This window comes from Arabidopsis thaliana, chromosome 5 (genome assembly GCF_000001735.4).
Source record: "Arabidopsis thaliana chromosome 5, partial sequence".
NCBI lineage: Eukaryota > Viridiplantae > Streptophyta > Magnoliopsida > Brassicales > Brassicaceae > Arabidopsis > Arabidopsis thaliana.
Window position 1 is genome coordinate 6,584,185 of NC_003076.8, and position 27,997 is coordinate 6,612,181.

The 27,997-nt window shown below is 36.6% G+C and overlaps 9 protein-coding genes across 17 annotated transcripts; 6 read left to right on the top strand and 3 right to left on the bottom strand.

The window, feature by feature from the left end:
• Positions 1 to 1,170: 1,170 nt before the first annotated feature.
• Positions 1,171 to 4,782, top strand: MSL9 (mechanosensitive channel of small conductance-like 9). Of its 2 annotated transcripts, none has more exons than NM_121957.4 (6): positions 1,171 to 1,289; positions 1,812 to 3,264; positions 3,349 to 3,469; positions 3,624 to 3,917; positions 4,017 to 4,219; positions 4,347 to 4,782. In NM_121957.4, the coding sequence occupies exons 2-6, from the start codon at positions 1,895 to 1,897 to the stop codon at positions 4,585 to 4,587; spliced, it is 2,229 nt and encodes a 742-aa protein (NP_197453.1). In that variant the 5' UTR covers positions 1,171 to 1,289; positions 1,812 to 1,894; the 3' UTR covers positions 4,588 to 4,782. The 2 variants fall into 2 exon arrangements, with proteins under 2 accessions (NP_197453.1, NP_001331595.1); NM_001343609.1 differs by lacking the exon at positions 1,171 to 1,289 and adding an exon at positions 1,307 to 1,558 and having other exon boundaries at positions 4,347 to 4,752.
• On the bottom strand, positions 4,587 to 7,179 carry ACL5 (S-adenosyl-L-methionine-dependent methyltransferases superfamily protein). Of its 2 annotated transcripts, NM_001085136.1 has the most exons (10): positions 7,016 to 7,179; positions 6,753 to 6,897; positions 6,604 to 6,670; positions 6,375 to 6,469; positions 6,051 to 6,153; positions 5,875 to 5,963; positions 5,631 to 5,787; positions 5,449 to 5,524; positions 5,171 to 5,366; positions 4,774 to 5,073 (listed from the first exon to the last, which is right to left on the bottom strand). In NM_001085136.1, exons 2-10 carry the CDS (start codon positions 6,884 to 6,886, stop codon positions 4,992 to 4,994), a joined length of 999 nt encoding a protein of 332 aa, NP_001078605.1. In that variant the 5' UTR covers positions 6,887 to 6,897; positions 7,016 to 7,179; the 3' UTR covers positions 4,774 to 4,991. The 2 variants fall into 2 exon arrangements, with proteins under 2 accessions (NP_568376.1, NP_001078605.1); NM_121958.4 differs by having other exon boundaries at positions 4,587 to 5,073; positions 6,753 to 7,121.
• A 2,278-nt stretch (positions 7,180 to 9,457) lies between these two features.
• On the top strand, positions 9,458 to 13,732 carry AT5G19540 (thermosome subunit gamma). 2 transcript variants are annotated; one of them, NM_001343610.1, is made up of 6 exons: positions 9,458 to 9,523; positions 11,449 to 11,911; positions 12,001 to 12,038; positions 12,149 to 12,419; positions 12,586 to 12,872; positions 13,096 to 13,705. In NM_001343610.1, the coding sequence occupies exons 2-6, from the start codon at positions 11,564 to 11,566 to the stop codon at positions 13,538 to 13,540; spliced, it is 1,389 nt and encodes a 462-aa protein (NP_001318600.1). In that variant the 5' UTR covers positions 9,458 to 9,523; positions 11,449 to 11,563; the 3' UTR covers positions 13,541 to 13,705. The 2 variants fall into 2 exon arrangements, with proteins under 2 accessions (NP_001318600.1, NP_197455.1); NM_121959.3 differs by lacking the exon at positions 9,458 to 9,523 and having other exon boundaries at positions 11,426 to 11,911; positions 13,096 to 13,732.
• Positions 13,733 to 13,786: 54 nt separating this feature from the next.
• On the top strand, positions 13,787 to 17,787 carry ASP2 (aspartate aminotransferase 2). Its single transcript, NM_121960.5, has 12 exons — positions 13,787 to 14,070; positions 14,413 to 14,484; positions 14,599 to 14,660; positions 14,755 to 14,838; positions 14,964 to 15,063; positions 15,159 to 15,279; positions 15,555 to 15,718; positions 15,862 to 15,999; positions 16,137 to 16,258; positions 16,622 to 16,716; positions 16,831 to 16,951; positions 17,329 to 17,787. The coding sequence occupies exons 1-12, from the start codon at positions 14,017 to 14,019 to the stop codon at positions 17,411 to 17,413; spliced, it is 1,218 nt and encodes a 405-aa protein (NP_197456.1). The 5' UTR covers positions 13,787 to 14,016; the 3' UTR covers positions 17,414 to 17,787.
• A 938-nt stretch (positions 17,788 to 18,725) lies between these two features.
• ROPGEF10 (ROP uanine nucleotide exchange factor 10) lies at positions 18,726 to 22,322 on the top strand (the record flags this gene model as incomplete). Of its 5 annotated transcripts, NM_001343611.1 has the most annotated exons (8): positions 18,726 to 18,901; positions 19,097 to 19,236; positions 19,870 to 19,986; positions 20,097 to 20,251; positions 20,354 to 20,428; positions 20,773 to 21,045; positions 21,130 to 21,456; positions 21,542 to 22,322. In NM_001343611.1, the coding sequence occupies 7 exons, from the start codon at positions 19,107 to 19,109 to the stop codon at positions 21,944 to 21,946; spliced, it is 1,482 nt and encodes a 493-aa protein (NP_001318601.1). In that variant the 3' UTR covers positions 21,947 to 22,322. The 5 variants fall into 5 exon arrangements, with proteins under 5 accessions (NP_001318601.1, NP_001331395.1, NP_001331397.1 ...); NM_001343613.1 differs by having other exon boundaries at positions 18,726 to 19,236; positions 20,097 to 20,267; NM_001343614.1 differs by having other exon boundaries at positions 18,726 to 19,236.
• Positions 22,323 to 22,379: 57 nt separating this feature from the next.
• Positions 22,380 to 23,137, top strand: AT5G19570 (uncharacterized protein). The gene has a single exon (NM_121962.2). The coding sequence runs from the start codon at positions 22,555 to 22,557 to the stop codon at positions 22,966 to 22,968; it is 414 nt and encodes a 137-aa protein (NP_197458.1). The 5' UTR covers positions 22,380 to 22,554; the 3' UTR covers positions 22,969 to 23,137.
• A 49-nt stretch (positions 23,138 to 23,186) lies between these two features.
• On the bottom strand, positions 23,187 to 25,615 carry AT5G19580 (glyoxal oxidase-related protein). Its single transcript, NM_121963.4, has 2 exons — positions 24,875 to 25,615; positions 23,187 to 24,736 (listed from the first exon to the last, which is right to left on the bottom strand). Exons 1-2 carry the CDS (start codon positions 25,331 to 25,333, stop codon positions 23,411 to 23,413), a joined length of 1,785 nt encoding a protein of 594 aa, NP_197459.1. The 5' UTR covers positions 25,334 to 25,615; the 3' UTR covers positions 23,187 to 23,410.
• Positions 25,616 to 26,243: 628 nt separating this feature from the next.
• Positions 26,244 to 27,978, bottom strand: AT5G19590 (DUF538 family protein (Protein of unknown function, DUF538)). 2 transcript variants are annotated; one of them, NM_121964.4, is made up of 2 exons: positions 27,412 to 27,978; positions 26,244 to 26,772 (listed from the first exon to the last, which is right to left on the bottom strand). In NM_121964.4, exon 1 carries the CDS (start codon positions 27,883 to 27,885, stop codon positions 27,430 to 27,432), a length of 456 nt encoding a protein of 151 aa, NP_197460.1. In that variant the 5' UTR covers positions 27,886 to 27,978; the 3' UTR covers positions 26,244 to 26,772; positions 27,412 to 27,429. The 2 variants fall into 2 exon arrangements, with proteins under 2 accessions (NP_197460.1, NP_001332740.1); NM_001343615.1 differs by having other exon boundaries at positions 26,876 to 27,978.
• AT5G19595 (uncharacterized protein) lies at positions 26,908 to 27,099 on the top strand (the record flags this gene model as incomplete). Its single annotated transcript, NM_001343616.1, has 1 exon — positions 26,908 to 27,099. The coding sequence occupies one exon, from the start codon at positions 26,908 to 26,910 to the stop codon at positions 27,097 to 27,099; it is 192 nt and encodes a 63-aa protein (NP_001332739.1).
• Positions 27,979 to 27,997: the final 19 nt, after the last annotated feature.

Below are 27,997 nucleotides of genomic sequence, written 5' to 3' on the forward strand. Positions count from 1 at the left end.
TGGTCACTGTCACGTTTGAGTTTTATGTTTTGGTCCATATATCGTTTGAGTTTTATGTTTTGGTCCATATATCACCTTTACTTTCGACTTGTGAGATTAAACACTTGATGACATGACCACATTACGTACCTACAAATTGTACATAACATTTGGGAAAAAGATGTATTCAATATTTGGCATCTTTATAAGAAAAATCTATTAATTACAAATTTACATTTTTAAATAATAAGCTTAACGGCTAAATGACATAGACACAAGATAACATTAAAGTAGTTAAATTCAAATATCCACGCATTGAAATTATCTACTACTATTTTTGTTGTCGTCCTTTAGTACTCATAAAAGGATAGGTTCAATTTTGAATAATTGAATTCGGATTTGTTCGATGCGAGTTATTTTAAATATCCTACCGTGCACATTAAAATCATGGGAAGAACTAAGAAGATAGGTACGTAGTTTACACTCAAAACAATATAAAAGTTGATTTTTTCATCGAAATGCCAAATTCGTCTTTAGTCTTTACCGAAATTTTAATATATTTCATTTGTGAAAATAACGGTAAAACCAAGGACTGTGTCTGTATATATTCTTGCTGTCGCCTTTGTCTTTTCTTTTCAACTCTTATTAAGTGGTACTATTATATTACAGTTTTTAAAAATTATAACTACATTACTACTATATGATTTTTGTGCAATTTAAGATCTATGATATTAGCCAGACCCATTCATAAGCAGCTGTAGCAATTCTGCATTAACTAACCCTTCTCTATTTGTTCGTTAACCAAGCTAATGCGACTTCTCATTTCATGTTGTTTTTTACGTAGATCACATGCATTGATCACATCATTTTAACTAAATGACACTGAATTTTCAATATTCTATTTGAAGAATCATTATTAATATAGTACTACTTAATTAAAGAAACTAAACTAAAAAATATAAACATATTCGCGAGACATAAGAAAAAGATGTCTATAAATTAAAAATAAGACTGTTGACAACAACAAAGATAAATAAATAAGACTGTATTCATATCTTTTTGTTATCAATTCACATTGGAAGTATAAAACTTTATTTTTCTGGGAATCCCCTCTGAGATCCACGTGATTTTATTTTTTATTTAATTGATGCCTATTTGTTTCTTGTCTGTATTTACTGGAATTCATTTTAAAAATAAATTTGTTCAACTTCTTCGTTTTGGTAAATGCACTTATAAGCTGGAGTTTTCGCTCTTTGCAAAGCAGAACTAAAGTTTCAAGATCAATCCTTGCTTGGCCTTTCAGTGTCCTTGTACGACTATCTCTCTTTTCCCTTTCTCTGTTATCTTTATTTGTTTCTTTAAGTTTCTAAAAGTGTTTTCTTTTTTTTGTCCACCCAAAGATAAAGAGAGTTCAATACCTGCTCTGTTTTGTCTCTGTAACTTTTATAGTAAGCTTATATCCTAAGTATACGTTTGAATATTTTCCAACGAGGCACTGTTGGTTTACTTTTTCTTTGGAAGTATACATATGTGTTTTGGGAAACTGTTGATCCTTCTTACGGCTTTCTTCAGAAAATTGGTTGGTTTTAAAGAGTACTCATTTACTTAGAAAAAATGTTCTTTCTTGCAGATCTCTTTTCTAGCCTTGTAGGATTTGGTTTAGGTTTTAAGGTTTAGCTTAGATTTGGTGTAAAATTTTGTCAATAGTCATTAGTCAACTAAGTCCAAAGTCGGTGTCAAGCATGTGTTATGTCAAATCTCGTTGTATCTAATTGTGTAAAGAGTTTGTGATTAATGTAATCACTGATGCACTTCTACTCTCGTGTTCTTAGGATTTGGTCCAACTTCTAGGCTCTTTTGGGAGCCATTGGAGTCAAACAGCACCGCAAACTTATTGGTTGGAAGTGACTTAGGGATGGCTGAGAGGAGAGTCAGTAACGGAGAAGAAGTTGTTATTAATGTTTCAGATAAAGAAGATTCAAAAGATCCAAGAGCATCTCCTTCTTTCAATCCATTGGCTTCACCAGACTCCGATGCTGGGATTGAGAAATCGAAACCAGTGCCGCCCATAAGCATTCCTACTCCTGAAATCTATAAGTTCTCTGGTAGCGTTCATAAGCCACCTAAAATTCCAAGTCCTGAAGGTCTAGTTCGGAGGAAGTCTCTTTCGAGGTCAATTTACTCCAAGCCTAAGTCAAGGTTTGGGGAGCAACAGTCTTTTCGATACGATAGCACTAGAGAGGAAAATGGTGGAAGGTCCCTTAGGGAACAGTTTGGTGCTGGTTCATTTGCAAGGGGTTCTTTTGACAGGGCTTCTCCTAATAACAAATCCAATAGGAGCGTTGCGTCAGCAGCACTGAGTAAAGTTGCTGAGGAGGAACCGGATGAAAATGAAGAAATCTACAAAAAGGTTAAGCTACACCGAGTGAAGCGTAGCGGAATGAAACCTCTGGCCTTTCTTGAGTTGGTAGTGTTTATGGCCATTTTGGGGGCTTTAATTGTGAGTTTAACCATTGATGTGGTGAACAAGCATACCATTTGGGGGTTGGAATTTTGGAAATGGTGTGTGCTTGTGATGGTTACACTCAGCGGCATGTTGGTGACAAATTGGTTCATGCATTTTGTGGTGTTCATCATAGAAAAGAACTATCTTCTTCGGAAAAAAGTTTTGTACTTTGTGCATGGGTTGAAGAAGAATGTTCAAGTCTTCATTTGGTTTAGTCTGGTTCTGATTGCTTGGATATGTCTGTTCGATGGTGATGTTAAACGTACTCGTAAGACCAAGAGATTTCTAGACTTCATCACTTGGACTATTGTCTCTCTTCTCGTAGGGTCAATCCTTTTCTTGGTGAAGACGTTTGCCTTGAAAGTTCTTGCTTCAAAGTTCAACGTCAGAAACTTCTTTGAGAGGATTCAAGAGTCTGTTTTCCACCAATACGTTCTTCAGACTCTCTCGGGACCTCCGCTTATCGAAGAGGCAGAGAACGTTGGGCGCGTGCCAAGCACAGGTCACCTAAGTTTCACAAGAACCAAAGATGGAAAGGTGAAAGACAAGAAAGTGATCGATATGGGAAAGGTTCACAGGATGAAACAAGAGAAGGTCTCTGCTTGGACAATGCGTGTTTTGATCGAAGCCGTGGGAACTTCAGGTATATCAACCATATCCAGCACTCTAGACGAGGTCAACAATAAGAAAGAGAGAACAGATAAAGAGATAACAAATGAGATGGAGGCTGTTGCTGCTGCTTATGACGTCTTCAACAATGTCGCTAAGCCAAACCACAAGTGAGTCATCACACAAATACTCTGTTTTCTTCTACTCTGTTTTCATGTTAATCTCACAACTTGAATTGCTTTTTAATTTCTCAGTTACATAGAAGAAGATGACTTATTGAGGTTCATGATAAAGGAAGAAGTAGACCTTGTACTCCCATTAATAGAAGATGCCGACACCGGAAAAATCACACGCAAGACTTTTACAGAATGGGTGGTAACATTCTTCAAACACCCTTAATTTTTGTGTTCAAAGTTGTTTTAGATGACTAATGGTTACCAATAAAGGAAACCCTAGATAAAAACATAACACATGTCTATTTAGAGAAGTTGTTAAGTTAAAGTAGGTGTGTTGTGCCATTTTTTGACAGGTTAATGTATACACAAGTCGGAAAACTATAGGGCATTCACTGAACGACACAAAAACAGCGGTTAAGCAGTTGGACAAACTTATAACTGGAATCTTGACCGTTATCACATTCATTGTTTGGATGGTACTTCTGGATATAGCATCGACCAAGCTTTTATTGGTCTTCTCCTCACAATTTTTGGGTCTTGCTTTCATGATCGGAAGTACTTGTAAGAATATCTTCGAATCCTTTATGTTCGTCTTTGTGATGCATCCTTATGACGTCGGAGATCGTTGCGTTGTCGACGGTGTTATGGTAACTTACTTTGCAAGTTTGTTTAATTTGCTCACTATTACTACTCAGTTAAAACATCTAAATCATTGAGGTATTTTTTTTTTATATTATTGCTTGAAGTTGTTGGTTGAAGAAATAGATCTTTTAACAACCGTGTTCCTCAAGATTGACAACGAGAAAGTGTTCTACCCAAATTCGGTTTTAATATCGAAACCGATAAGCAACTTCTACAGAAGTCCAGATATGGGAGATTATGTCGACTTCGGCATCGCATTCTCAACACCGGCCGAGAAAATCGGCTGTCTCAAGGGAAAAATCGGAGAGTAAGTATTAGGCATCTTGGTTCTTCACATATATATTTTAGTCCCCTAACTACCATATAACATGACCTTGACCACATTAAATCACTGACTTTTCATTGACTCTAAATTTGGTGTTGTAATTGGTCAGATACTTGGTGGCAAACTCACAACATTGGTATCCAGAAGCACAGGTGATGGTGAGGGCAATTGAGAATATGAACAAGCTGGTATTGAATATACTGGTCCAACACACGATAAATTTCCAAGTATATGTAGAGAAGAGTTTAAGAAGAACCGCGCTGATCATCGCAATCAAGCGAATTCTCGAGGATCTTGAGATCGATTACACTCTCCTTCCTCAAGATGTCAATCTCACTGGTCACAAATGATCGTGTTTTCCTTCTCTTCTTTTGCATTTTATTCCACTAGTACTAGTTTCCTTCATTTGCTTCGGTTTAAATTTGATTTGTTTCGGTTTAATTGCACTCAGAAACTCGGGTTTACTTTAATTGCTTCGGTTTAATCGAACCATAATTGGCCTATTCGATTTCTAGATTTGGTGTGGAGAAATAAGTAATTGAAGATCGGTCTTTCTTAGTAAGCAATATAGTCTTGTTAAACCGGAATAACTTGAGGGAAGAACAAGAAAACAAAAAGCAATGTAGAAAATAAAACCGAACCAAAGTAATCAAGATTCAAGACAACACCCGGTTCTGTGCGGAGAAAAGAAACCGGCCTTTTGTTTTTGTGACATGGGTTTGGTAATAACACTGAAACTGAAACCGGTTCGTCTTTAAATATGCCGGTACGCCACACCATGACCATGAATGAATCTCGCATTCTCTTCACTATAAACTTCAGTCTCCTTCTCTAGCCTGCTCAATTTTTTAATTTCAAAAATTTTGTAAATAAATCGAATAATTATTTATTGTGTTAAGAAAAGAAAATAAAAGAGAGAAAAATGGAAATTACGCGAGAGAGATGGTTTTGTTGAGAGTAGCAGCAGAGACGAAAGAAGGAGCGTTTAGATACATCAATTCTCCGTTAACTCTCTCTTCGATTCTTCGATCCATTTCATCAACTTCAACGTCAAACTCGTGGTCCGATGCCATCACCCATCCCCATGTGTCCGCAAATGATGGCACATGTGCTGTGTAAGCCTTCACGTCTGTTTTTATATCAATCATCAAAAAATGGATCCAATAATGTCATTACAAGAACACACACGAAACAGGCTTTAATTTGCTTACACTTGAAGACTTGCTTCATGGTGTTGTAGATTGATGTGAAGACTTCCTTATGAGTGAATATTCCTGCTGGTCCAGCCTATGAATGATTTAAGTAAGTAAATTTAGTCTTTTGTTATCATTCTTCTAAAATTATTAATATTTATCAAAGAATAATTAGAAGAAAAAATAAAAGATGTATAGACCTGGGTGACAAAAATGCCATTAGGGCTAAGCTTGGGTTTGAGAATGTTTTGGTAGAAGGATTTGGTGTAGAGCTGATAACAAGGTCCACCTTCCACTGGATCAGCTAAATCTCCCACTATGATATCAAACTTCTCTTCCCTTTTCTCTAATTCAGCCCTTTTTCACATTTCAAATTATATTTTTTAGAGATTTTAAACGTCAGATAAAAACTTTTTTTGTTTTGTTTTGTTTTAGGTTCCTTACTTTGCATCTTTGATCACAAGTTCAAGCTTTTTGTTACAGAAAGCATCGCTGTTAACGGTCAGAAATCTTCTGCAAAAATCAACAACTTCCTAGAAGAAGAAAGAAAAAACATGTATTTGTTAAGATCATGCATGAACGTATATTTTTGTTAATACAATTGGAGGTATGAGATTAACCTGATCAATATCACACATAACAACTTTCTCGATCGTCGTGTGTTTTAGTATTTCTCTTGCAGCAGAGCCTTCACCTCCTCCCATTATAAACACAGTCTTGGGGCTACTCAATGAGCAAATGTTAAGTAAATGACAATTCCAAACTATGTTTATATAAAATGTTCATGTATAATAATAAACAAGTGATATAATTTACTAAATATTAGTAGAATCAGTAGGCTATATAGGTGCACTGTTCAAATCTGAAGTACTCAATTTGATTACTAAAAAATCTTTTATATATACAAAATTTTATTTGTAAGTGAAGTAAAATAAAGTGCATACTTGGGATGGAAAAGGAGAGCGGGATGGATCAAACATTCATGGTAGATAAACTCATCTCTCTCAGCACTTTGCATTTTCCCATCAATCACAAGCACCTGTTTTAACTTTTACTAATTAGTCTCCACCATATAATATCACTACAAGAAATTTGTAGTAATCAAAACTATACAAAATAAACATGAACTTTAAGTAAAAATATTGTTTCATAAGAATAATTGACAAAATGTACCTTTCCAAAACGTTTGGTGTCCAACAGAGCAATATCTTGGTACTCACTAGTTCCTTGATGGAGAACACTGTCGACAAAAAAGAAAATTGTAAAATAAAAGACGAGGAGAATTTAAAATAAGAGCAAGTCAACTTGAAATGGAAGAAAACCTGTTGAGGGCAAAAGACCACTTGAGATCATCATCGATGGTTTCTTCATACCAATGGCAGTCTTGCTGGTTAGAGTGGAGGGTTTGAGTGGGTGATGTGGCTTTGTGAATCTCCGGGAACCCATTTCCGAACATGACCTCTACGGCTTCACCCATATCCAAGTTGAGGAGAAGATATAGAGAAAAAGTGTGAGTGAGAGATATAGAGAGGAAAAAGAGTGCTACTTAATGTTTGGTGATGGGACGATATTCTATGGAGACAACCTTTGCGTTTTTATAGAATCTTGTTGGTGTGTAGAATGTTATATCGTGCGTTATCCACAAATGAAGGGAAAATGAAAAATGCTAGCATGAGTAATGATTGCGACAGATTACAACTCTACAATCTTCTGCCAAAATTCCGTCGCATGCTTATATTTTGGCATTTTAACGTTTCAACACTTCCTCATCGTGACATCATAATTATAAGAGATTTATGGTAGATATATAGTAATTTATATAAACTTCTATTCATATATGTTCTTTAGTGTTTAAGTTTGAAATAAATGTTTAAGGTACATAACCTGTTCAACTAGTTTTTGAAACTATACTAGTTTACAATTTTCGTCCGATCAATGTATATATTTAAAGTATGTTTCTACTATTTTGATTTTTAGGATAAATCATACCAGAGATGCTTCCGGACCACGTTTGGACCGGTGGTTTACTTTAGTTTAAGACATTACTTCAACTATCTTAGTTGACATCAACCTTTTTCCCCTCAAACCATAACATCACTTTTAAGTTCAATCATGTTTTAAAAGCTATGGCTTTCTCCCACCCAAAATCTCAGTCCTTGTAACTTTTTTTTTTTTGTTAACCAAGAATTTCTGACCTCTCAACATATTAATCCACTATGATCTTTCTTTGTTGCACATTATTGTGCTCCATAACTACTAAAACAAATGAAGAATCAACTATGTAACTAAAAGGTAAAAACCAGTTTGACGAAATTAAAACAATAATGTAATTAGGTTCTCCTTATGTTTGGTTACGATACCAAGTGGACTGTGTAGGATGGTGCAAATATGAAATACAAATCACTGCAAAACAACACGCGCAGTCTCAGTTTTTAGATCATGGCCCTGCCAGAATTTTGGTGGAATCCACAGCTAGATACATATGTACACTTGTCAGTTCCCCTCTCGACTATGATATTTTCACATTACAATTTTTTTATTTATTTAATCGTATATATAATAAATACACATCGAATAGTTAAAATATTTTGAATCGAAATTCAAAGTAATTGTGTTATATTATTTTTTTGACTAATTTCCGCAGTCTACAGAAGAATTTGGTGTATCTAAAATTATCAACACATGATTAAGAACATAACTCTGTTATAGTTTCTAGAGATTATTGTGAGGTTCAAACACAAATAGATGAAATTGGAAATAAAAGTTGGAATATTATCGTCATTAGCAAAACAATAGTCCCAATTAGTGACACAGGATCATAAATACTCGAAGAAACAGAAGAATTAGAATGGGACCCACATCTGGAGGTATGGGATATGCACACTTAATTAAGCGTGGAGTTAATCCACTCAAAAGAGAATGATATCTTTGTTGGAGACTCCACTCTTATATGTATACCCCTTTCTTACTTCTCTTTTGCCTCTAACAAAAGATATTTCTTTAGTTGAGTTTAAGTCATTTAGTTCAAGAAAAAAAAACGTGCATTATCATCATCATGACCATCACCATCACCATGATAACAATCATCATCAATATTATCATTTATCAACAAGATCCTTGCTCACATGTATTGTGTACAGAAGATCTTGAAATGAAGCCAAATCCCCACGACACGCCCTTTGTATATATATATATCATTACCTATCTATAAAATCTCTCGTTCTGTGTGTATACGTTTAATTTTTATACATGTTGTGTGTCTATATGTTCACGAAGAGACGACGATCATATATTTAAAACATTCAAAGAAATGATGCAATATATGGTCTAAACTAGTGATAAACATCACAGCACCAATCACTTTAAAGAATAGTGAGTGACAAAAAAAAAAGGGTAGCGATATTAGTGGGTTTGTAATATTTCGTCTGTGTCTCGGCAGACAAAACACACGCTACAAATTGGTTTAAGCCTAGAAAATTCGTTAACCATATTATAGGTTATAGATTTGTGATGGGATGCCTCATGCACACCTCCTGCAAAAAATGTATCTACGGACTCATCACGTTTACCTAATCCACATGCATGTTCGGATAGTGTAGAACAGAAAAGCTAGTTATGTCGCATCTATTATCCAAATGGTTTATGAGGAAGGCCAATAAATAGATGGTCTTAGCACCATATCTCTCGGATACCCAATATATATCCAAATTCAAATATCATGATAAGCACCATTTAAAAGGAATATGAAAACTTCTCTCTAATATTCTACTGAGAGAACTTATACTATTAAGAGACTAAATACTCAAAAGTACACTAAATCAAAGAGTATTATCTCATGTCCATACTTTACCAACTAATCTCATTTTGAGCATTTTCTGATTTTAGTGTCGTAAGGTCTTTAGAAGATAAACTTTACATGTATGCGCAAAAAACTAGATGCATACCATTCGATGGTGGGCGCATGGTGGAAAAACAAAATCAATGGTCCAGATAAATGAGGTAATAGGTGAACCATAAAGGACAACCACTTTTATTCGTGTCTTCAAAAGTGGCCTGCCTAATGAATAGCTTGCCGTCGAGTTGTCTTCCACAGGTAATCTAGATTATATATATTACGCATCATTTTTGAAAGAAACATTTGATTTGTTAGAAAAACATATAATTACTGATGATATCTAATGGTGCATTGTTATACAACTTGGTTAAAAGACCAAGAAGGATTGTGTGGAAGCTGACTTTAGAATGATGTTAAATTATTTGTTTAATGAAAGCGTGACTAACTTTCCTCCAACATCTACGTGGTTAAAGTGGTTCCACTTATGACTTACCCGACCACACTCAACTTATGCACTGCATGTATCAATATAGATATATGTGTGCACAAAGTTGTGGGCACTAGCAAAGGATCTCTACAAAATTTGTTATTGTGGACAAACTTTCTCTTTCATAATCTCTATTATTAATTAAATATCTAAAATATAGATTAATAAAATAAAATATAAATACACCCTTCAAATCTTTTTTTTTTGTATTTTTAAGTTTGCATGTAACATGATCACATAACTCATCTAATAAGAAAAGAGTCCTATATAAATTAAATTGAAATTTATATGAATGCAGAGAAAAAAAAGTAAGGAGAAGAAAGCTATACAAATGAATAAGTTTTCTTACGAACAAAAGATCATTGGTGAGTTATGAATATGAAGTTAAAGACAAAGAAAAGCTGACATGCCACGGGAAATGCAATGCCAAGAAGAGACCCCGTAACCCCCATTTAACTTATTATTATTCAGCTTATTCCACTATATAAAACTTAGCAGTTAGTACCGTAATACTCCAAATTAATAGACAACTAAAACTAAATATGTACTCCAAATTAATAGACAACTAAAACTAAATATGTACTTAGTTTGATGATTCGGTTATTATCTCTATATACTTTTAGTCTATCGCTATATTGCGTATGGAACTTCAAAAAACTGTGTGACTTTTGGTCATAACATTTGTATCGGTTATTAATATAATGTTTTAAAAAATATATATATATTCAATTGGTCAAATTCTTGAATGTTTGAACAATGCAAAAGAAAAAAGAAAAAAAAAATATGTACTTAGTTTGCTATTCCAAAGCAATAGCACACAGCATTGTATATGTGCGTCTTCCTAAGTTATTGAAAACCAACATGAAATGTATGCATGCATAAGTAACACAATAGTAGATGTTACCAAGTCTCAAAAAAACTAATACAGTAGCATGCTAACTAAATGTTTTCAGTTATAATTACATCAGTCAATAGCTCGATTAAATGGCAAATTAACACTCGTCTAACCACTTAATAATGCTCGCAGATTAGGAAGAATACAATCAGAACTCGAAAAGAATGAAAAGAGAACAATTGTTTTTGAACTAAATCAGCTTCAAAACAACTCACGGTTTGCATTTAGACTTGGTTTACTCGTGATATCTCAACTTCAATTTTTTTCTTTGTGGCCGAATTTTAACAAAAAAATAGCTTTTAGCAAACTCAAAATGAAAAAAACAAATGGCTAATTAAAAGATCCCAACATGTTTCGTGAACTCGGTATCAGCTTTGGCCAAGCTCTCTTGTTAACGACTGATTTCAATTGGTAATAGTTCTGTTCCTTCTTATATTCTCTTAACATGTTTATATTCTTAAGTTTAATAACTAACAGTAGTTCCTTTCTAGGGATGAAGTTGAGCTTAGAATGGTTATGGAGCTGATTTTTTTTCGTGCTTCAGTCTCAACTTCATTTTTTTCTTTATGGCCAATTTTATCAAACAAAATTGGCATTTAGCAAAAACCCAAAATGAAAAACATATGGCTAATTTAAAAGTTCCCAATGATTTATGGTTTCTGTTGTCCCATATAGATTTATGAACAAGGAATAGACCATATTTTACTCTCTTGGTTTAGAACTGGTTTGGTTAAATCATATTCAGTTATTTGGTTCGGTTTACTAAGTAATTCACCGAATTTTTTTTTGTGGCCGAAGTAGAAACGTGTAAACTTCCTCTGGTTGAAAAATGGCGAAATATCTTCTCCACATCACACACTAGTTCTTCTTCTGCTCAATCTCAACTATCCCGTAAAACAAAAACGAGGGAGGAACCATGGCGGTGAGCTCATTCGCCGTCCTTCCTCCATTTGGTTCCTCATACAGCTCCACAACCGATAGATCTTCTTCTTCTTCGTTTTACTCATCTTCGAAACTTCTCCGCATATCTCAATACCGGTTCCAGTCAAATTCCCGTTGTCCAAATGTGTTCGTCTCGTGCTCACTGAATCAGCCTTCTGATGATGCTTCCGACGCCGCCCTTTTTCTCGAATCCAATTCAATTGCTGATTACATGCGGTTCAAACGCCGTCCCGACCCCGGAAATGGTACCAGCGAGTTGCAGACTGCAATCGTGAGTTACAAGAAACGTTTCCCTTGGATTCTTCTCAACCCTTTTCTTCAGGTTACATCACCATCTCTGTTACTTGCTGGGTTTCCATTTAAATCGATAAAGGTAACATTTTTATCGATTTCATCATCTCTATATTGCAGGTGGATTTGGTCTCAACTATTCATATTGCAGATAAAGAGTGAGTCTTTCTTCTATTGCTCGTAATTTGTTTATATCACTAGTGAGTTTGATTAAGTTTTAATTAGTTTCTTGTGTGGTGATATATGTGGATTGGGTTTGGGTGTGTAGGTACTTCACAACTCTTCAGAAGGAGCTTGAACCATATGATTCTATCTTGTATGAGATGGTGGCTAGTAAAGAGACCTTGGAAAACAGGAGAAACCCTATTGCATCTAAGAGGCTCAAGAGTTCTCGTTCAAGAGGTTTCAGTATTCTTGGGTTCATTCAGCGGCAGATGGCAAGAGTACTAACACTTGATTTTCAGCTAGATTGTCTAGATTACGATACTGAGAATTGGTACCATGCTGATCTCGATTTCGAGACATTCCAGTTGCTTCAGGTTTGTTTCCAAAGAACAGAAGTGCCTGTCTTTAGTTGTTGCTTGTTCTCTGTCATTTTTGAGTAATATTCTTTGGTTTCCGCATTGGCCTGTATCATGGTTGTATTATTTGGGAGTGAGAACTATCAGTTGAATGATGATTAAACCTGTATCATATTTGTTGCAGAAGGAGAAAGGAGAAAGCTTCTTCTCATTTGCCAGGGACATGACTATTAGATCAACAAAAGCAATGATACAGCCAGCTTTGGTAACTGAAGGTCGTGATACTTGGAGGTCAAAGCTTCTATGGGTTTCACGGGTTTTTCCTATGCCTCTTGTGGGTCTTTTCCTAATCGGGGCTTTTTGTGCTGACTTTGGAGATCAGACCTCAGACTATCCAGAATTAGAAGCACTTTCACGGCTTGACTTTGGAGCTGCTATGAAGGTTTTCCTTGCTAAGAGATTGACATCCGAGTAAGTCCGGTCTTGTTCATGATTCTGAAGTTGTTTTTCTTTTGCTGATCTAAACTTGGGATATGTGCTCTACTTGACACATTTCTTACCATTTGAATTGTGTATGTGCTTCAAAGATAGGGCAAGGCAGAGTAGTTTTTTTCTTATTTTCTTAGAACATGCAAATATATGTAAGGCTAGTAGGAAGTTAACTATTCTATTATTTTTTGTTGTTGTTGTGAAGGCTAACACTAGAGACATCAGATATAGAGGAAAAATCTGTCATCATTGGTGAGAGAAACCGAGCAGCTACGGAAGCTTTAAGAAGAGCAATAGAGCAAGGACACAAGAGAATTGGAATTCTATATGGCGGAGGCCACATGCCCGACCTGGGAAGACGACTGAGAGAAGAGTTTGATCTTGTTCCTTCAGAGGTAAGATGGGTAACAGCTTGGTCCATCAGAAATCCAACGGACTTGGAGACTAGTTCATATCCGATTCTGAGGAAAATGGCAGAGGCTTTGCGTTGGCCACTAAACCGGTACCAAACATTGGCATTGCTAATATTTTCATCTGTACTTGCACTGGATCTCTGCTTTTGGGAGCTCTTCTTTGGTTCGACAATTGACTGGGCTACCCAGATAGGTGCAGAGTTATACCAGTTTATAGATAATACAAAAATTGTATGACGCAGCACAGAATCATGTACAAACAGTGTCAAATACCTTTTACAGTGTCCCAAGTCTCTCTGTTGTAAAGCAAACATGGCTCTGATGTCAAAGAAATCTATTGAATAGGTAACTCTAGTTGTTTTTGGTTTGATGATAATGTTTTTATGAAGAAAAAAAAATTACTTAATAAATGGAAATTAGAATTCAGACAAAGAAAAACGACAAAAAAAAAAAAAGAAGTCAGACAAAGAAAAAAGGAATTGGAATATTTCTCGTATAAAAAAAAAATGTAAATAAAATTTCTCGACTTGTTGGGCAAGTTCAAGCATCGCCCACAGTTGCCAAATCGCAATATAGGCGCCCACAGCTAAAAGTTGATTCTCAAAACCTCTCTCTCTTTGTGAACAAGATTAAAAAGACGACTTCTCTTTTAACTTATTCCTCCTCTGCTTCTTCAAGATCCATTGTCTGCAATTTCAATCCCTTGTCTCGTCATGGATTCCGTCTTCTCTAACGTTGCTCGTGCTCCCGAAGATCCTATTCTCGGTGTATGTCGCTTCTCTGTTTGATCTCCTCTTACTTTTTTCGCGTTTTAGTTGATTTTTTATTCCGTCTTTGCTTCGATCTCACTCGGTTATCCGAAATCATGACGGTTATATCTGATTTTAGTGCGTCTCTACTTTTTTTCCGTCTGATCGGAGAGAGTTGGGATTTGATTTCTCTGTGTTTTACTCGATTTGGATATGATTCTTATTTGGCTACTGGGAATTAGAAGACATATGACTCTCGATGATCTACTGGCACAGTGAATATTATTAGTCTGTGTGATCAATGATTTGATTATTAGTTTTTAGTAACGTTTTTGAGAGTTAATGATTTGTTGAAAACAGGTAACTGTTGCTTACAACAATGATCCTAGTCCTGTTAAGATCAATTTGGGTGTCGGTGCCTACCGAACTGAGGTAATTTTTCGATTTCTGCTTAAACTGTTAAGCAACTTTATGGTATCAATTGTTTCTACTAGCCAGTTTTTGAAAGCTCAGGTTTTGATTAGTTTGTTTCTCTTTTTTTCAAAGGAAGGGAAGCCTCTTGTTCTTGATGTGGTGCGTAAGGCAGAGCAACAGCTAGTGAACGATCCGTGAGTTGAAGAACATTGTCACTAATTCGTGTAGTTGTCTCTTCTTATTCTTGTTTTTTGCTAATGCCTAAATTCTTTTCTCTACTTCTCTAAGGTCTCGGGTCAAGGAATACATTCCCATTGTTGGTATTTCCGATTTTAACAAGTTAAGCGCCAAGCTCATCTTAGGTGCTGACAGGTAATCATCTATACTGTTTATTTGTTATCTTTTCATTTGTGTTTTGCTTTGTTTCTCTTGTGACATAATATCCCCTTTAGTTGATAAAGTTTAATATTTTATAAATATTCTTGTTTTGTTGGCAGTCCTGCGATTACAGAAAGTAGAGTTACTACAGTCCAGTGCTTGTCTGGTACTGGTTCGTTGAGAGTTGGGGCTGAGTTTCTCAAAACACACTACCACCAAGTAAACTTCTCTCTATTTAGTTTTTTATTATATTTGACAGTCATTGAATTATGTAATCAAACAAGTGTTGCTTACTATGGTTCTCATCCTTCCAGAGTGTCATTTACATTCCAAAACCAACTTGGGGGAACCATCCCAAAGTTTTCAACTTGGCAGGCTTGTCTGTGGAGTATTTCCGCTACTATGATCCTGCAACCCGTGGTCTTGACTTCAAAGGTTGATTCTTAACTTTCCATTAATTTTTGTTTTCATCTTCATGTGGTTGCACTGACATTAATTTAGTCATGGTTATTGCTTGATTATCCATCTACTCTACTTTTCCTGTGTTTTCCTTGATATAACCACAATGAAATTATTTCTGTAAGTTTAATGATCGTATTTTGACAATTCTATGTTTGAAATTTGAGTAAGGAAAGAAATCTCAAGATTGCACTCTGTCAAAGTAAAATGGCATTTGATACAAACATTGACCTTTGATGCCAAAAAAACAGGCTTGCTCGAGGATCTTGGCGCTGCACCATCTGGAGCTATTGTCTTACTTCATGCATGTGCACACAATCCCACTGGAGTTGACCCAACCTCTGAACAGTGGGAACAGATTCGACAGCTGATGAGATCTAAAAGCTTATTACCCTTTTTTGATAGTGCATATCAGGTAGCACTCATAAAGGAAGTCTTGCTTTGTTGCTTTATTCAATGGTGGTTTACAAACAAATGAACCCCGTTATAGTGTATGCTTGAATCTTATCTAATGTAGAAAAATAGCAGCCTGACTCATTTTTCCTAACACTTTTGCAGGGTTTTGCTAGTGGTAGCCTTGACACAGATGCACAATCTGTCCGTACATTTGTTGCTGATGGCGGTGAATGCTTGATAGCTCAAAGTTACGCCAAAAATATGGGACTTTATGGGGAGCGTGTTGGTGCCCTTAGCATTGTAAGGAACCAAACTTCTCAATTTCTTATTCGCTTCTATTCATTTGACATTATGGTTAGTCAAAAAGTTCATCTAATGGATAGTACAAGAATACAGTATTCAAAAATTGCATCTAATCTGTGTGATATAATGTGAAGGTCTGCAAGTCAGCAGATGTGGCTAGTAAGGTTGAGAGCCAGGTGAAGCTTGTTGTGCGGCCCATGTATTCGAGCCCCCCTATTCATGGAGCATCAATTGTTGCCACCATTCTAAAAAGCAGGTACATGATTATCATGCTTTAGTTTACAATTACTTTGAATATATTATGTTGGAGAAGGAACCTTTAAACCGGAGTTAGTATAGTAAAATTACATTTTTAGATTATTACATACAAGATATATGTATACATTGAAAGCTGACATTAAAAATTAATAGGCAAGTGGAAAGAGAGATCCCTACTGATCTTCCATACGCAGTAATTTGATAGTTTATGCTGTGTTGAAATGGTTATGCCAAGTTTCTTTTTCTATGGAATCATGCATATATCACAAACATTTTCCTTTGCTTTATCAAGCTTATAATGAATATCTATGGAATTAGGTTCTGCTCTAAGTTTCTAAAATTTCTTTGTATATATTGGCAGTGATATGTACAACAACTGGACCATCGAGCTGAAAGAAATGGCTGACCGTATAAAGAGCATGCGCCAACAGTTATTTGAAGCTATACAAGCTAGAGGTTTATTATTAATTCCTTTCCTCTCTTATTTTTCACTCTGTTTATCTTCTTTTCCATGTTTGCAGAATCATTACTCTGCAGTTTTTTGTTCTTGACACGTTGTCTGGATTGCAGGTACACCTGGTGACTGGAGTCATATTATCAAACAGATTGGGATGTTTACATTTACTGGATTGAACAAGGAGCAAGTTGAATTCATGACCAAAGAGTTCCACATTTACATGACCTCTGATGGGTGAGTCAACTTATATTTTCTTTTCGATAATTTTAGGAATATGAGTGAGTTTGGTTTCTGCTATGCCTAAAACCATAAGTATATATGACATGAAGTATTTCTAAGAGGTCCTAAAATACTTTCGCCAAACTCTCTTAGTTGTAAGAGTATTAGCAGTAATAACCAGATATATATAGAACTAGATCCACAGGTTTCATTATGTTCTTCTTAGGCATGTGAACCAAGATAGTTGCTTTGATATTTTGAGAAAGTGAGATATGACATCATATTCTTGCTAGTGAAATTATAGTTGCATGAAGCAAAGGATATTAGAAAATACCAGATTTGTAAGTTTTCTGAGCTTCAAATTGAAAAAGGGTTACTTTGTTGTATTGCAGGAGAATAAGCATGGCAGGTCTAAGTTCGAAGACAGTGCCTCACCTTGCCGATGCTATGCATGCTGCAGTGACCCGCCTCGGCTAAACTAGCGACCATACATTTTTTTGCTGTTTCTACAAATAAAATGGGACAAAAAAAAAGAACACCGTTTTTGTTGGCTTATATACTATGGTTTTTTTCTGATGGTACCATATGTTTCCTCATGTCTTTTGACTAAAGATGGTTGAACCAAAACCAAAGTGAGGATTGTGACATTGAGATCTACCGTTTCTAAGAAAATATTGGTTACTTTAATTTGCCACCAACAATTGTTATTTTGCAGAATTTTCAAATGTCCTGTTATTTTATTTGCTGAGAGATCCTTATAGTTTGGTTCTCGCTGGAAAAAAATAAGTTTTGGGAAGTTTGGCACACCTAAGAAGAAGTATGATTTGTATTAGAAAAAAAAATACTTGTCGGAATACTCTCTAATTGGTCCATCTCTTAAAATATCACATAAACATAATTTTCAAATGAAGCAATCGATCGTTTGGAATTGTAAGGGACATATAGTGAACATGAAAGATAAGAAAATGTAAAACGGAATGAGGTTATATGGTTTTTTGTATTTAATTAGTTTTCTTTTGTTTCTTTAATGAAAACTTGTTTCAATGTGTCCATTTATAGGTAGACTCATTTGTTTAAGCCGCTTGATAAAAAAAAATGTCAATGCAATATTTATACATCAGTGAGTGGATGAGAAAATGGTCATAAACACCACTTTTCAAAGTGATAAATTACACGACGTGATTAAACGATTAAAGCAGTATTATAAGATATTGAAATCAAATCTTTTAAATTAGTAGGATAAACAGAAATGTTTAGACTTGGTAAAGAGTCGCCGTGTTACATGCCTCCATGCTACTGTTGCACTAACGAATTAGTCAAAATCTGATTTTAAAATTCGATTGTCTCTCTTTTTAAGTTATTAAGTTTGTAAATTCCAGCTATATTTGATCCATAGTCTTACTTAATTCGAGATCAGGCTTAAACAATAACGATCCACAAAACATAAATTATCCCTCTCCAAGTTTATAGCACATAGGATTCTAACTCGGTCCGGCGGGTAACTCTAAAACATCATTTTTCTAATCGGTTGAGCCAGTCACATTTTTGTAGACATATTTTATTTAGAAAATGTTCTTACAAGCTCATTTAACGAAATGTGGATTAGTTCAAATAACGAACAATTTTCTTACACGAAATTGTTCCAGTGAATCAAAACCTGAGCAGCGTGAGGTAAAATTCTAAACAAATGAAAGATAAAATAAATTAAGGAAAAGTCGGAGTATCTTTAACCGCCCTTCCACTATTTATCTTTTGTTTGTTTTTTGAAAACATGGACCGCACGTTGTCTCTCCAGCCCTAGAAAACTACTTCAACATTTCTCTGTTTCATTCATTTTGCACCAACTAAAAAACAAAAACATAAAACAACTGGAAAGAAAAAAGTACAGAACATAAAGTAGTTTTGTTTCATTCGGTGGTGAAAGAACAGAGACAAGGGAGAGCTAAAGGACTAGTTGCTTGATCTGTACGTCTCTTTTGCTTTCTTCTCTTCCATTTTGTGGATTTCATTTGCTTTGTTTTCTTTTATATAATACGATCTGAGACAAGAAAAAAGAAGAGAGAAATATAAAAAAGTGTGTGGAGAGATATAAATTGAGAGGAGTAAATTGGGAATGGTGCGGACATTAGGACGTAAACTAAGCTGGCCAAGATCTTTTAGTTTTAGAAAGATGTTCGATGGTCGGAACTCTGGACATTCATCTTTCTCTTCTCGTGGGGATGGCATGCATACACCCGAGCACGAACTCGCCGGACATGCTGCACCATCCACTCGTAGAGGCAAGCAAAATAGGAGATCAGGTAACATATTAGTGCAAGTTTATTTGGTAAATGGTAATGGCAAAATTTTAATTTAATGGAAATGAAAATTTTATTTCGAGATAATATAATGGTAGAAAGAAAACTTTAGGTGAAAGAATTTCTAAAAAATATCCATTTCATATTTTCGTAAATATATCCATTGCACCAATAATTAATTAATGCTCCAATTAATGATAATGTAGAATCTCTAAATCATTTATTACCCGCTTATATATATTGACCGAAATAAGAAGTCCTCATTTTATAAATTATATATAGACAGGAAAATGATATTATTGCACGGAAAAAAATTATGTGATCCGCAATAATTAATTATTGCTAAATTTGATAACCACATAAACGAATAAAATGTTATCCCAAAACCACAATGAATTAGATGTATTAATATCTTCATTAGATGTATTGTATATAGCATAATGAATTGCATTTAGATTGCATTTGTGTAAGATGCATGGGTTGGATCTGAAAATCAATTGGTAAGAGTAGAATTACCAATATCGTTGTATAAAGATGAGTTCTTTAACTAATATTTATATATTTTTGATAACTATTTAATTAATATTATTCTATGTTGGATTCCTTACATAATCTTTGTATTGATATCTGTTTCAGACATGGAAGTGATGAAGGAAAGATTCGCAAAACTGCTTCTTGGAGAGGACATGTCAGGCGGTGGGACAGGGGAGACCTCTGCGTTAGCTTTGTCAAACGCCATCACCAAACTCGCTGGTAAACCTTTAACACTACTAATATGATTAAAACATTAAATGTCTAATAACGATTTGAATGGTTAAAATAAGTCACAAACTAATTAATGTGGCTTTGGTATTGGCATGCAGATTCGATGTTTGGAGAGCAGATGAAATTGCAGCCTATGTATCCGGAGACAAAAGAGAATTGGAGGAAAGAAATGGGTTGGTTATTATCTGTGATTGATCACATTGTCCAGTTTGTTCCTTCTAGACAAATGGGTAAAAATGGCCAATTCACTGAGGTGAATGCATGCAACTGTTAGTCATTAATTACGTACATATATAACAACTACTAGTCTACTAGTGACGATTTTTCTTATTAACCCTAATTTTCTCCTTTGTAGATCATGGTTACAAAACAAAGAGATGATTTGCTGACGAACATTCCAGCTTTACGCAAACTTGACTCGGTTCTTCTCGTGAGTTTAATTACTACTTGATTGTTTCAACCGCGGTTTCAACGTTTGGGAAAAATTAAACCATTATATTATATCAAACACCACATCGTTTCAAAAATATTTTGTTTGCAACAATATCCATGACACTAGGACAAACTACTATATATACTACAAGTCATAGTCATCTTTGCAAATTATAAAGATAAATATAACTGAAAACGTCATAACACCAAGAGTACCATCTCATTAATTAATTTCATATAGGAGTGCATGTATTATAAAATGATCATGATATATATATATAACAAACAAAAATAGATGAGTTGTGACCATTTATCATACTAATGCAATTACTCATTTGGCAGGAAACTTTGGACAACTTCAAGGATCAGAAAGACTTTTGGTATGTGCCAAGAGATATGGAGGATGCAGATCACAATGGAGATTGGAGGAGGGATGAGAACTGGTGGTTACCAGTTGTTAAGGTTCCAACAGATGGCTTGTCTGAGGAATCACGTAGATGGTTGCAGAATCAGAAAGATTCTGTGGCTCAAGTCCTTAAAGCCGCCACGGCCATCAATGCTCATGTATTGTCTGAAATGCACGTTCCTGAAAACTACATTGATTCCCTTCCAAAGGTTACTTACTTCTTCTTCAAAAGTGTTCTGTTTCTTTACAATTTCCACTAAGCTAGGAAGCTGATGAGGCTGTTGGTTATGTAGAATGGGAAGACAAGCTTGGGAGATTTTCTTTACAAGAGCATAACAGAGGAGAGCTTTGATCCTGACTACTTTGTCTCTTTCTTGGATTTGTCAACGGAACACAAAGTACTTGATCTAAAGAACAGGATTGAAGCTTCCATGGTGATCTGGAAGAGGAAGATGTGCCAGAAAGAGAAAGACGGGAAATCTCAGTGGGGATCCACTGTTAGCTTAGAGAAGAGGGAGCTTTTCGAAGTCCGAGCTGAGACCATTTTGGTTATGCTCAAACAACAATTTCCTGGGATCCCACAATCCTCCCTTGAAGTCTCCAAGATTAAAAACAACAAGGTAACATAACATAACAAAGACTAAACAAACATCAACAAAAATGTAGTGAGACTGAGTAAGAGTTTGTTGTGATTTGATCTTACAGGATGTTGGACAGGCGATTTTGGAGAGCTATTCAAGGGTACTAGAGAGTCTTGCTTCAAAGATAATGTCAAGAATAGAGGATGTTCTTGAAGCCGATCGGCTAGTTCAAAGACAGTTGATGGGAGAGGCAGAGACAAGATCAGAAAGCGAGGCAGAATCAGAATACGAGGAAACTGAAAAGGTGGTTGCAGCGGAAACACCAAACTCGAGGAAACTATCAGACTTCATAGGGTGGAGATTGTCATCTGATACTAAGAAGCATAGTTCAATGAGTGATATAGAATTCTTCCACAAAGTTGAGCAGGAGAAGGAGAAGCCCATGATGAAGTCTCCAAGAGCTCTACCGAAGAAATTTTCATATCTAGCAAAGTTAGAGAACATGAGAAGCCCTAGTGACAGACACTGATAGTGAAAAGAGAAGGTAATAGAACAGGGCATAGAAGAAGAAAAACACAAAGAGAGTGAGAGAGAGAGAATAGAAGAAGGTTAAAGTGTGTGAGAATGTACATATATAACAATGCAGGCATTGGTTTTAGGATTTGGACATGAGACTTGGTGTTTGATCATGATTGTTGCTTGTTTTGACTATTGCTTCCTGTTGTTTTTTCTAAGAAGGAAGTGTGATTCAGTGTGTAACAATATTTTGGTATTTTTGTTCTTTGGTGTTTTGTATTGTAACGTCTAATCTACAACATTGTTTCCTAATGGATTTTGAAGCTCATTGATAATGACTAGTAGTGTAGTAGTATTGTAATGAAACATTATTTGATGACGACATGTAATTTAGTGGTTTGTGATAATACCATTGATCTGTGTTTACCATCCGGACTATTCAGGTATTCGGGTCCGTTATTTGGATTTTTAAATTTTTCGGATCGGGTTTAGTTCGGTACCTTTCGGGTTCGGGTCGGTTCTGGATATCCAAATAATTCTTCTTTTTGATCTCCTTTACTCAACATTTAGTGGTTAAAACACAGAACAACGGAAAAGGCAAATCGGGATCAGCCACCGGCGATGAAGGAAGACATGGATAAGATGGTGGCGGTAGGGCTCGTATGGGGAGCCACCAATGCTCTGATCCGTCGTGGCGCTCTTGCCTGGGATAAAACAAAGTCTTCTTCGACAACAGAATCTCATTCTCCTCCTCTTCAGATCCGCCGCAAAATCATGATTGCTCTCCGCGACTGGATCAATCTCCTCCTCTTCTGGCAATACTCAATTCCTTTCCTCATAAACCTCTCCGCCTCCGCCACATTCTTCGCCCTTCTCAGTCACGCTCCCATCTCTCTTGCCGTTCCGGTGACTAACGCCACAACCTTTGCCGCAACCGCCGCTTTTGGGATCCTTTTAGGGGAAGAAACTCAAATCGGACTTGCTTTGTTAGGTACGAGCTTTATTGTATTTGGAATTTGGCTTTGTGTTCTGTGAAATTCGAATTTTGTAAAACCGTGACTCTGTTTCTGTGAGATCTATTTTGCGAAAGAACTATTTGTGTACCATCTTTTGAGAATTTTAGCTAACTCTCTGCAATATTATCGAAGGTAATTAACATTACTAGTCAATGAAACAAACAGTGACTTGCAATGAACGCATCGAATGATTTATACGCAAAACCGAACTAGTGAAGAAAGAATAGAGCCAAAAGTAATAATAAAAGAATTTCTCCAATACAAAATTTAGTCATAAAAACTCACCGAAAAGGTTTACATGAACGGAAAAGTTTATAGAAGTGAAAGAAAACACAAGTAATTTGGATCCATTAATGGTGGCATAAACAATATATATAGAAGGAAAAAAAAACTGATATTATGTGATTGTTTTATATTAAGATGTTACGGTCATAAGACAAAATGGGTAAAAATTATCGTCATTAGACGACCTGAATCCATTCTCCAGTGCTGGGAACACCTTTGTAGATGGCAAAGATAAGATAGTAACCCGGTGGAGCGATGTTTCCATTTGGTGGTGCAACGGCCTGGATATCGTAACCGGCACCAGCAGGTTTGACATTATTGACACCCAAGATGAGCATCCTCATGTTCATTGAGATACTGTGTGTTGTGAAGGCAGGGGCTAACATGGTAACCTTGAGATTTCCCTTGGTTGCTCCCTTTTCTTTAAGGTCGACCTTCACGTTGAAGAATTGTCCGTATTTGACCTGTTTTGGGGTGCCGGTGGTGACGATCTTTGGCCTTATGTTGGCTAGAGCCGGGTCGAGGTAAGGTGGGGAGAATTTCTCAACGCGAAGCTCCGTTGGGAACTCAACGTTGTACTTGTAACCGTCGTTGGTGTTGCTGCCACCGACAAGAACCTTACCGTCTGGAAGAATGATGGCGCTGGAGTGGTACATACGTGGGATGGTGGTGGGCTTGAGCTGTCTGAAACGCTTGCCACGTGCAGCATGGGGCTTGTACAAGAGGGGAGCAAAGGCAGGGTCTTTACCATATCCCCAGCCTGAACAACCACGTTTAGCTCCGTTGACTAGAAGGATGTCTCCGTTAGGGAGGATGACAGTATCACTCATGATTCGTGGGGTTGGCATCATCTCCGTCTTCCATCGTGGCTTTGCGCTGTTGATCCTTATCCTGGCGCAGTCTTGTAGTGCTGGTTCGTATATTTTTTTACCAGCCTTGTAATACGCGTCTTGTTTGGAACCACCACAGACGAGAACCTCGGCTGGGATGACCTTGGGGTTTTTCACGTAAAGTTGGATGGGGAGGAGTGCGGAAGAACCTGATCCCGGGTAGTTACGGGCACCACCTGGGAGCTGAGGGAACTCCTTGATGACTTGGTTTGTTTTGGGGCTTAGAAGGATGGATCGGTTGTTAGCGAAAATGAAGAGGTTACCGTCGGTGTTAAGCCAGACGAAAGGGTAAAGGTTGTTTTCTTCCGGGTCGTCTGTTTGCCTGAGGAGCAATGAGTCAAAGAGCTTCCTGTTGTTTTGTCCCTCCTCAGGAATGTATTCGTAGTTCAAGGCGTCTCTTCCACCAATCACGAAGAACTTTCCGTCAGGGAGAGTTGCTTGCGTTGAGTACCATCTCTTCGCGGCCAATGCCTGAGGGTATTCTTCCCACTTGCAGTTTTCACAGCTGGATAGGTACCTCGCGGTGTTGGCTCCTCCTCCGTATCCTCCAGTGCTCACCAATGTACCATTTACGGTCAGACCTCCGGATGAGCACCATGTATCGGTGGAAAGCTATCATGAAACATGTGAATGCAAATATTTAATTCAAGTTCGTATAATATGATTCTATTTAATGAGAAGAAGATAACCCGTGTCTAGGCCTAGGCCCAAAAAAAAAAAAAAAAGATGGTGTCGTGAGTTTGAACATACCCCTAGAGGCTTAAGGGCGCCGGTGTTGACATCCATGAGAATCGAATGAGCCCAACAATCGACCTTGTTAGTCTTAGCGTCCACGACATGGCATGGTACGCCTGGAGGCAACTTAATCTTTGAAATTCTCCAAATGGTGGCGTCATAGTACTGGACCTTGTTGATAACTGGCATAAGGATCGCATGCATCCCTGACACACCCGAGTTTTCCAAGAAGAGCTCCCACTTACCACCCCAGGTTGTCTGAGCGTCTAAACCGCCGCCACGCTGCCTTCTTGCGGCTTTTCCACCAACTGCTCCTGCAGGCTGTGGTTTCGCAACCTTGACAGCCTCATTGTCCCTAAAGCCGTTGTTGAACCCAGGGAGGAACGGTAGAAACGGTAGAGGGAAGATGGCCTCGGACACAGCAGCGAGCATAAGGACAGATATTGTCCATATGACTCTTGTTGAGGCTTTCATTTTCTAATTTTTTTTGATTTTTTTGTTTTCTTTTTTTTTCTTCCCCTGTTTTGGTTGGGGAAATAAGAAAATTGGATCCCAGGCTTATATTGATTGTTGTGATGCCTGAAGAACAAGCTCTTGTCTCTGCGTGATTTATAGGTGTTGTTATTTCACTTACGTTTATTATTAGCAATTGCTATTTTTAAATGTGTGGTAAGAAGACGTCTCCCCAAAACAGCCTATAGATTTGTGGAGTTTCTGTGATAGAAGAAAACATTGGTGTTTCGTATCTGTCTCTCGTGCCCTTTTTTTTACAATGACGTGGTCATGCAGACAATTTCTTAATTTGATGTCATAAAGTTAAGGACCATTTCCTTACAAACCATCATGGGGCTGATCCAAAGGGTAAAGGATTGCATAATACGTACACATAACTATACATATTACACATATTTTGAAAAGTAATAAAGAAACGTGATTGGCAACAAACTCTCAACTAACATAATTAATAGATGATTAACACATTCCCAAATGAGCCAACTTAACAATAATGACTATGCATGTCACGGACATTGTTAACATTTAATTGGCTGCAGTGGACTTGCACATCAACAAGCATCAGAGTAGATCTGTCCCGACGTTGATAATTGTTTTCCTTGTTGAGGGAAGTGACTATATATCTAGTGTTAGTCTTTATGAAACTGAAAACAGCAATGTCTATAAAGATAAATAATTGCGGTGACGTATAATTGTGTAGGACCCTATTATTTTTCAAAGTGAACAAGATTGTACTTAAAGTAATTGTAGTTTAAGAACATAAACTTTCTTTATCAAACATAGTGTAAACATAAAACACCATGCATTGAAAACTAACAACAATCTAACTTACATAATCAAAGACTTCTAAATACATATTATCCTTAACTCCATAACATTCAATCTTTCTCGTAATATAGTCGTGACCAATAGTGTGTGTTCCAATGGTCTCTTGAATTTGTCGAGGACTCACCAAGTCACCATACATGTCAAAGTCGAGGATCGAGTAACACTCTCTATGAAAATCATTGTAGTTAACCTTTTGGCCACGGTAAACACCAGTAGTGACAAGAATACCGGGTTTTTACATGTCTCTTGAGATTAGTCTGGATTTCCGTAATATACTTCGGTTTTAGAAAATACAAGTAATCTCCATTAGTTAGTTATTTATGTACACTAATTTCATGGCTTTCTAGAAAATACACAAATTGGTCCTGCTTGTTTTAGTCCAATAATATCACATTTTAACCCATATTTGATTGACAACTTACAAGCCTCCATGAAACATTGAAACCCTTAGTTTGCAGAGAACACAGTCGTGGTTATTGCGGTTTTACATTACAAGCTTTGATTTATCTAATGGAGATACAATATATTACAAACCATTCTTCACTTGTCGATCCCTGCCTTCACAGATCTGCCTGCAATGTAGAACGAAAACCACTCGGTTAATAATCAAATCAAAACATCCAAACGCAAAACTGTTGATACCTAGTGAAAGCAATCTCCATAGCATTTAGATACCAAAGAAGACCATAACATCGTGGTCTAAGAATATGTGGCATCGCAGACCAATACAGAGGAGGTTCTTTTCACGACAGTTAGTATTACAGTTTGCCATGAAAGGCTTAACCTATCAAAAGATCAAGTCCAACAGTGAAGGAAAGAAGCTAGCAAATGCCAAAACCATAACAACAAAGACTATATCTGCCTCTATATCCGACGGTAAGGTCATGGCGAAGAACTAAGAGCAGCAATAAAGCATCTATTAAAGCTTGGTATGACAGACTACTAACAACTATGAAGAAAGAAAACAAAGACCAAGGACTTATAGGAAGCTACTAACATCCAACCTTTAAATCCATTGCAGTTCCAGAGATTCAAAAACAATGATCCAAGCTAAGTCAATGGATTATTACGTCAGAAGTCAAATTCCACATAACAAATAGAACAAAACCCTAACCAAGCAATCTAATCCAAAACTAGTGAACCAAGCTAAGATTTCAACTAAATTCAAAAGCCCTAAATTTGTAGAACCCTAAAGATCCCAAAGTTCTAACCTTTAATTCAAATTGAAATCAAGAAGAAGATCGTTTCCCTTCACAATCAAGACTCTCATCGAAATTCTTCGAAGGGTATTTAGCAGTTATCCCAGCAACCTCAAAGACAAGATTATCTCCAGAAGATCGAATCCCAGTAATAGACCACGACTTGAAAAACGCCCGAACCCGAATCCCTTGGAGCTCCGCGATCTTACCCTGAGAGATCCGACCCGTTACTTTGTTAGAATAAGTAGCGATGTAGTTATCAGGTGGAAGCGTGATTTTGCATGCTCCGTTGAGGAAAAGAGAGAAGTCGCCGGAGGTTTGGTTGAGGAAGTAATCTTTGACAGATAAAGGTAGGAGTCCAATTGGGAATCCATGATTCGTGAGCTCTGCGTGTGCACGAGTTGGTTTCTTGACTTCAGGAGTAGGATCTTGTAGGGAGATGGGTAAGAGAATGAGGATAGAGAGGAGGAAGAGAGAAATCTTCATTTTTTTTTTGTGAAGGAGAAAAGCTTCGAACCACAGAGATTTTGGCAGACTTTTCGCTTTAAAAAGTTTGTGTTTTTGGATTGGGTCAACCGTTTGTACCCGTTTCCGAATC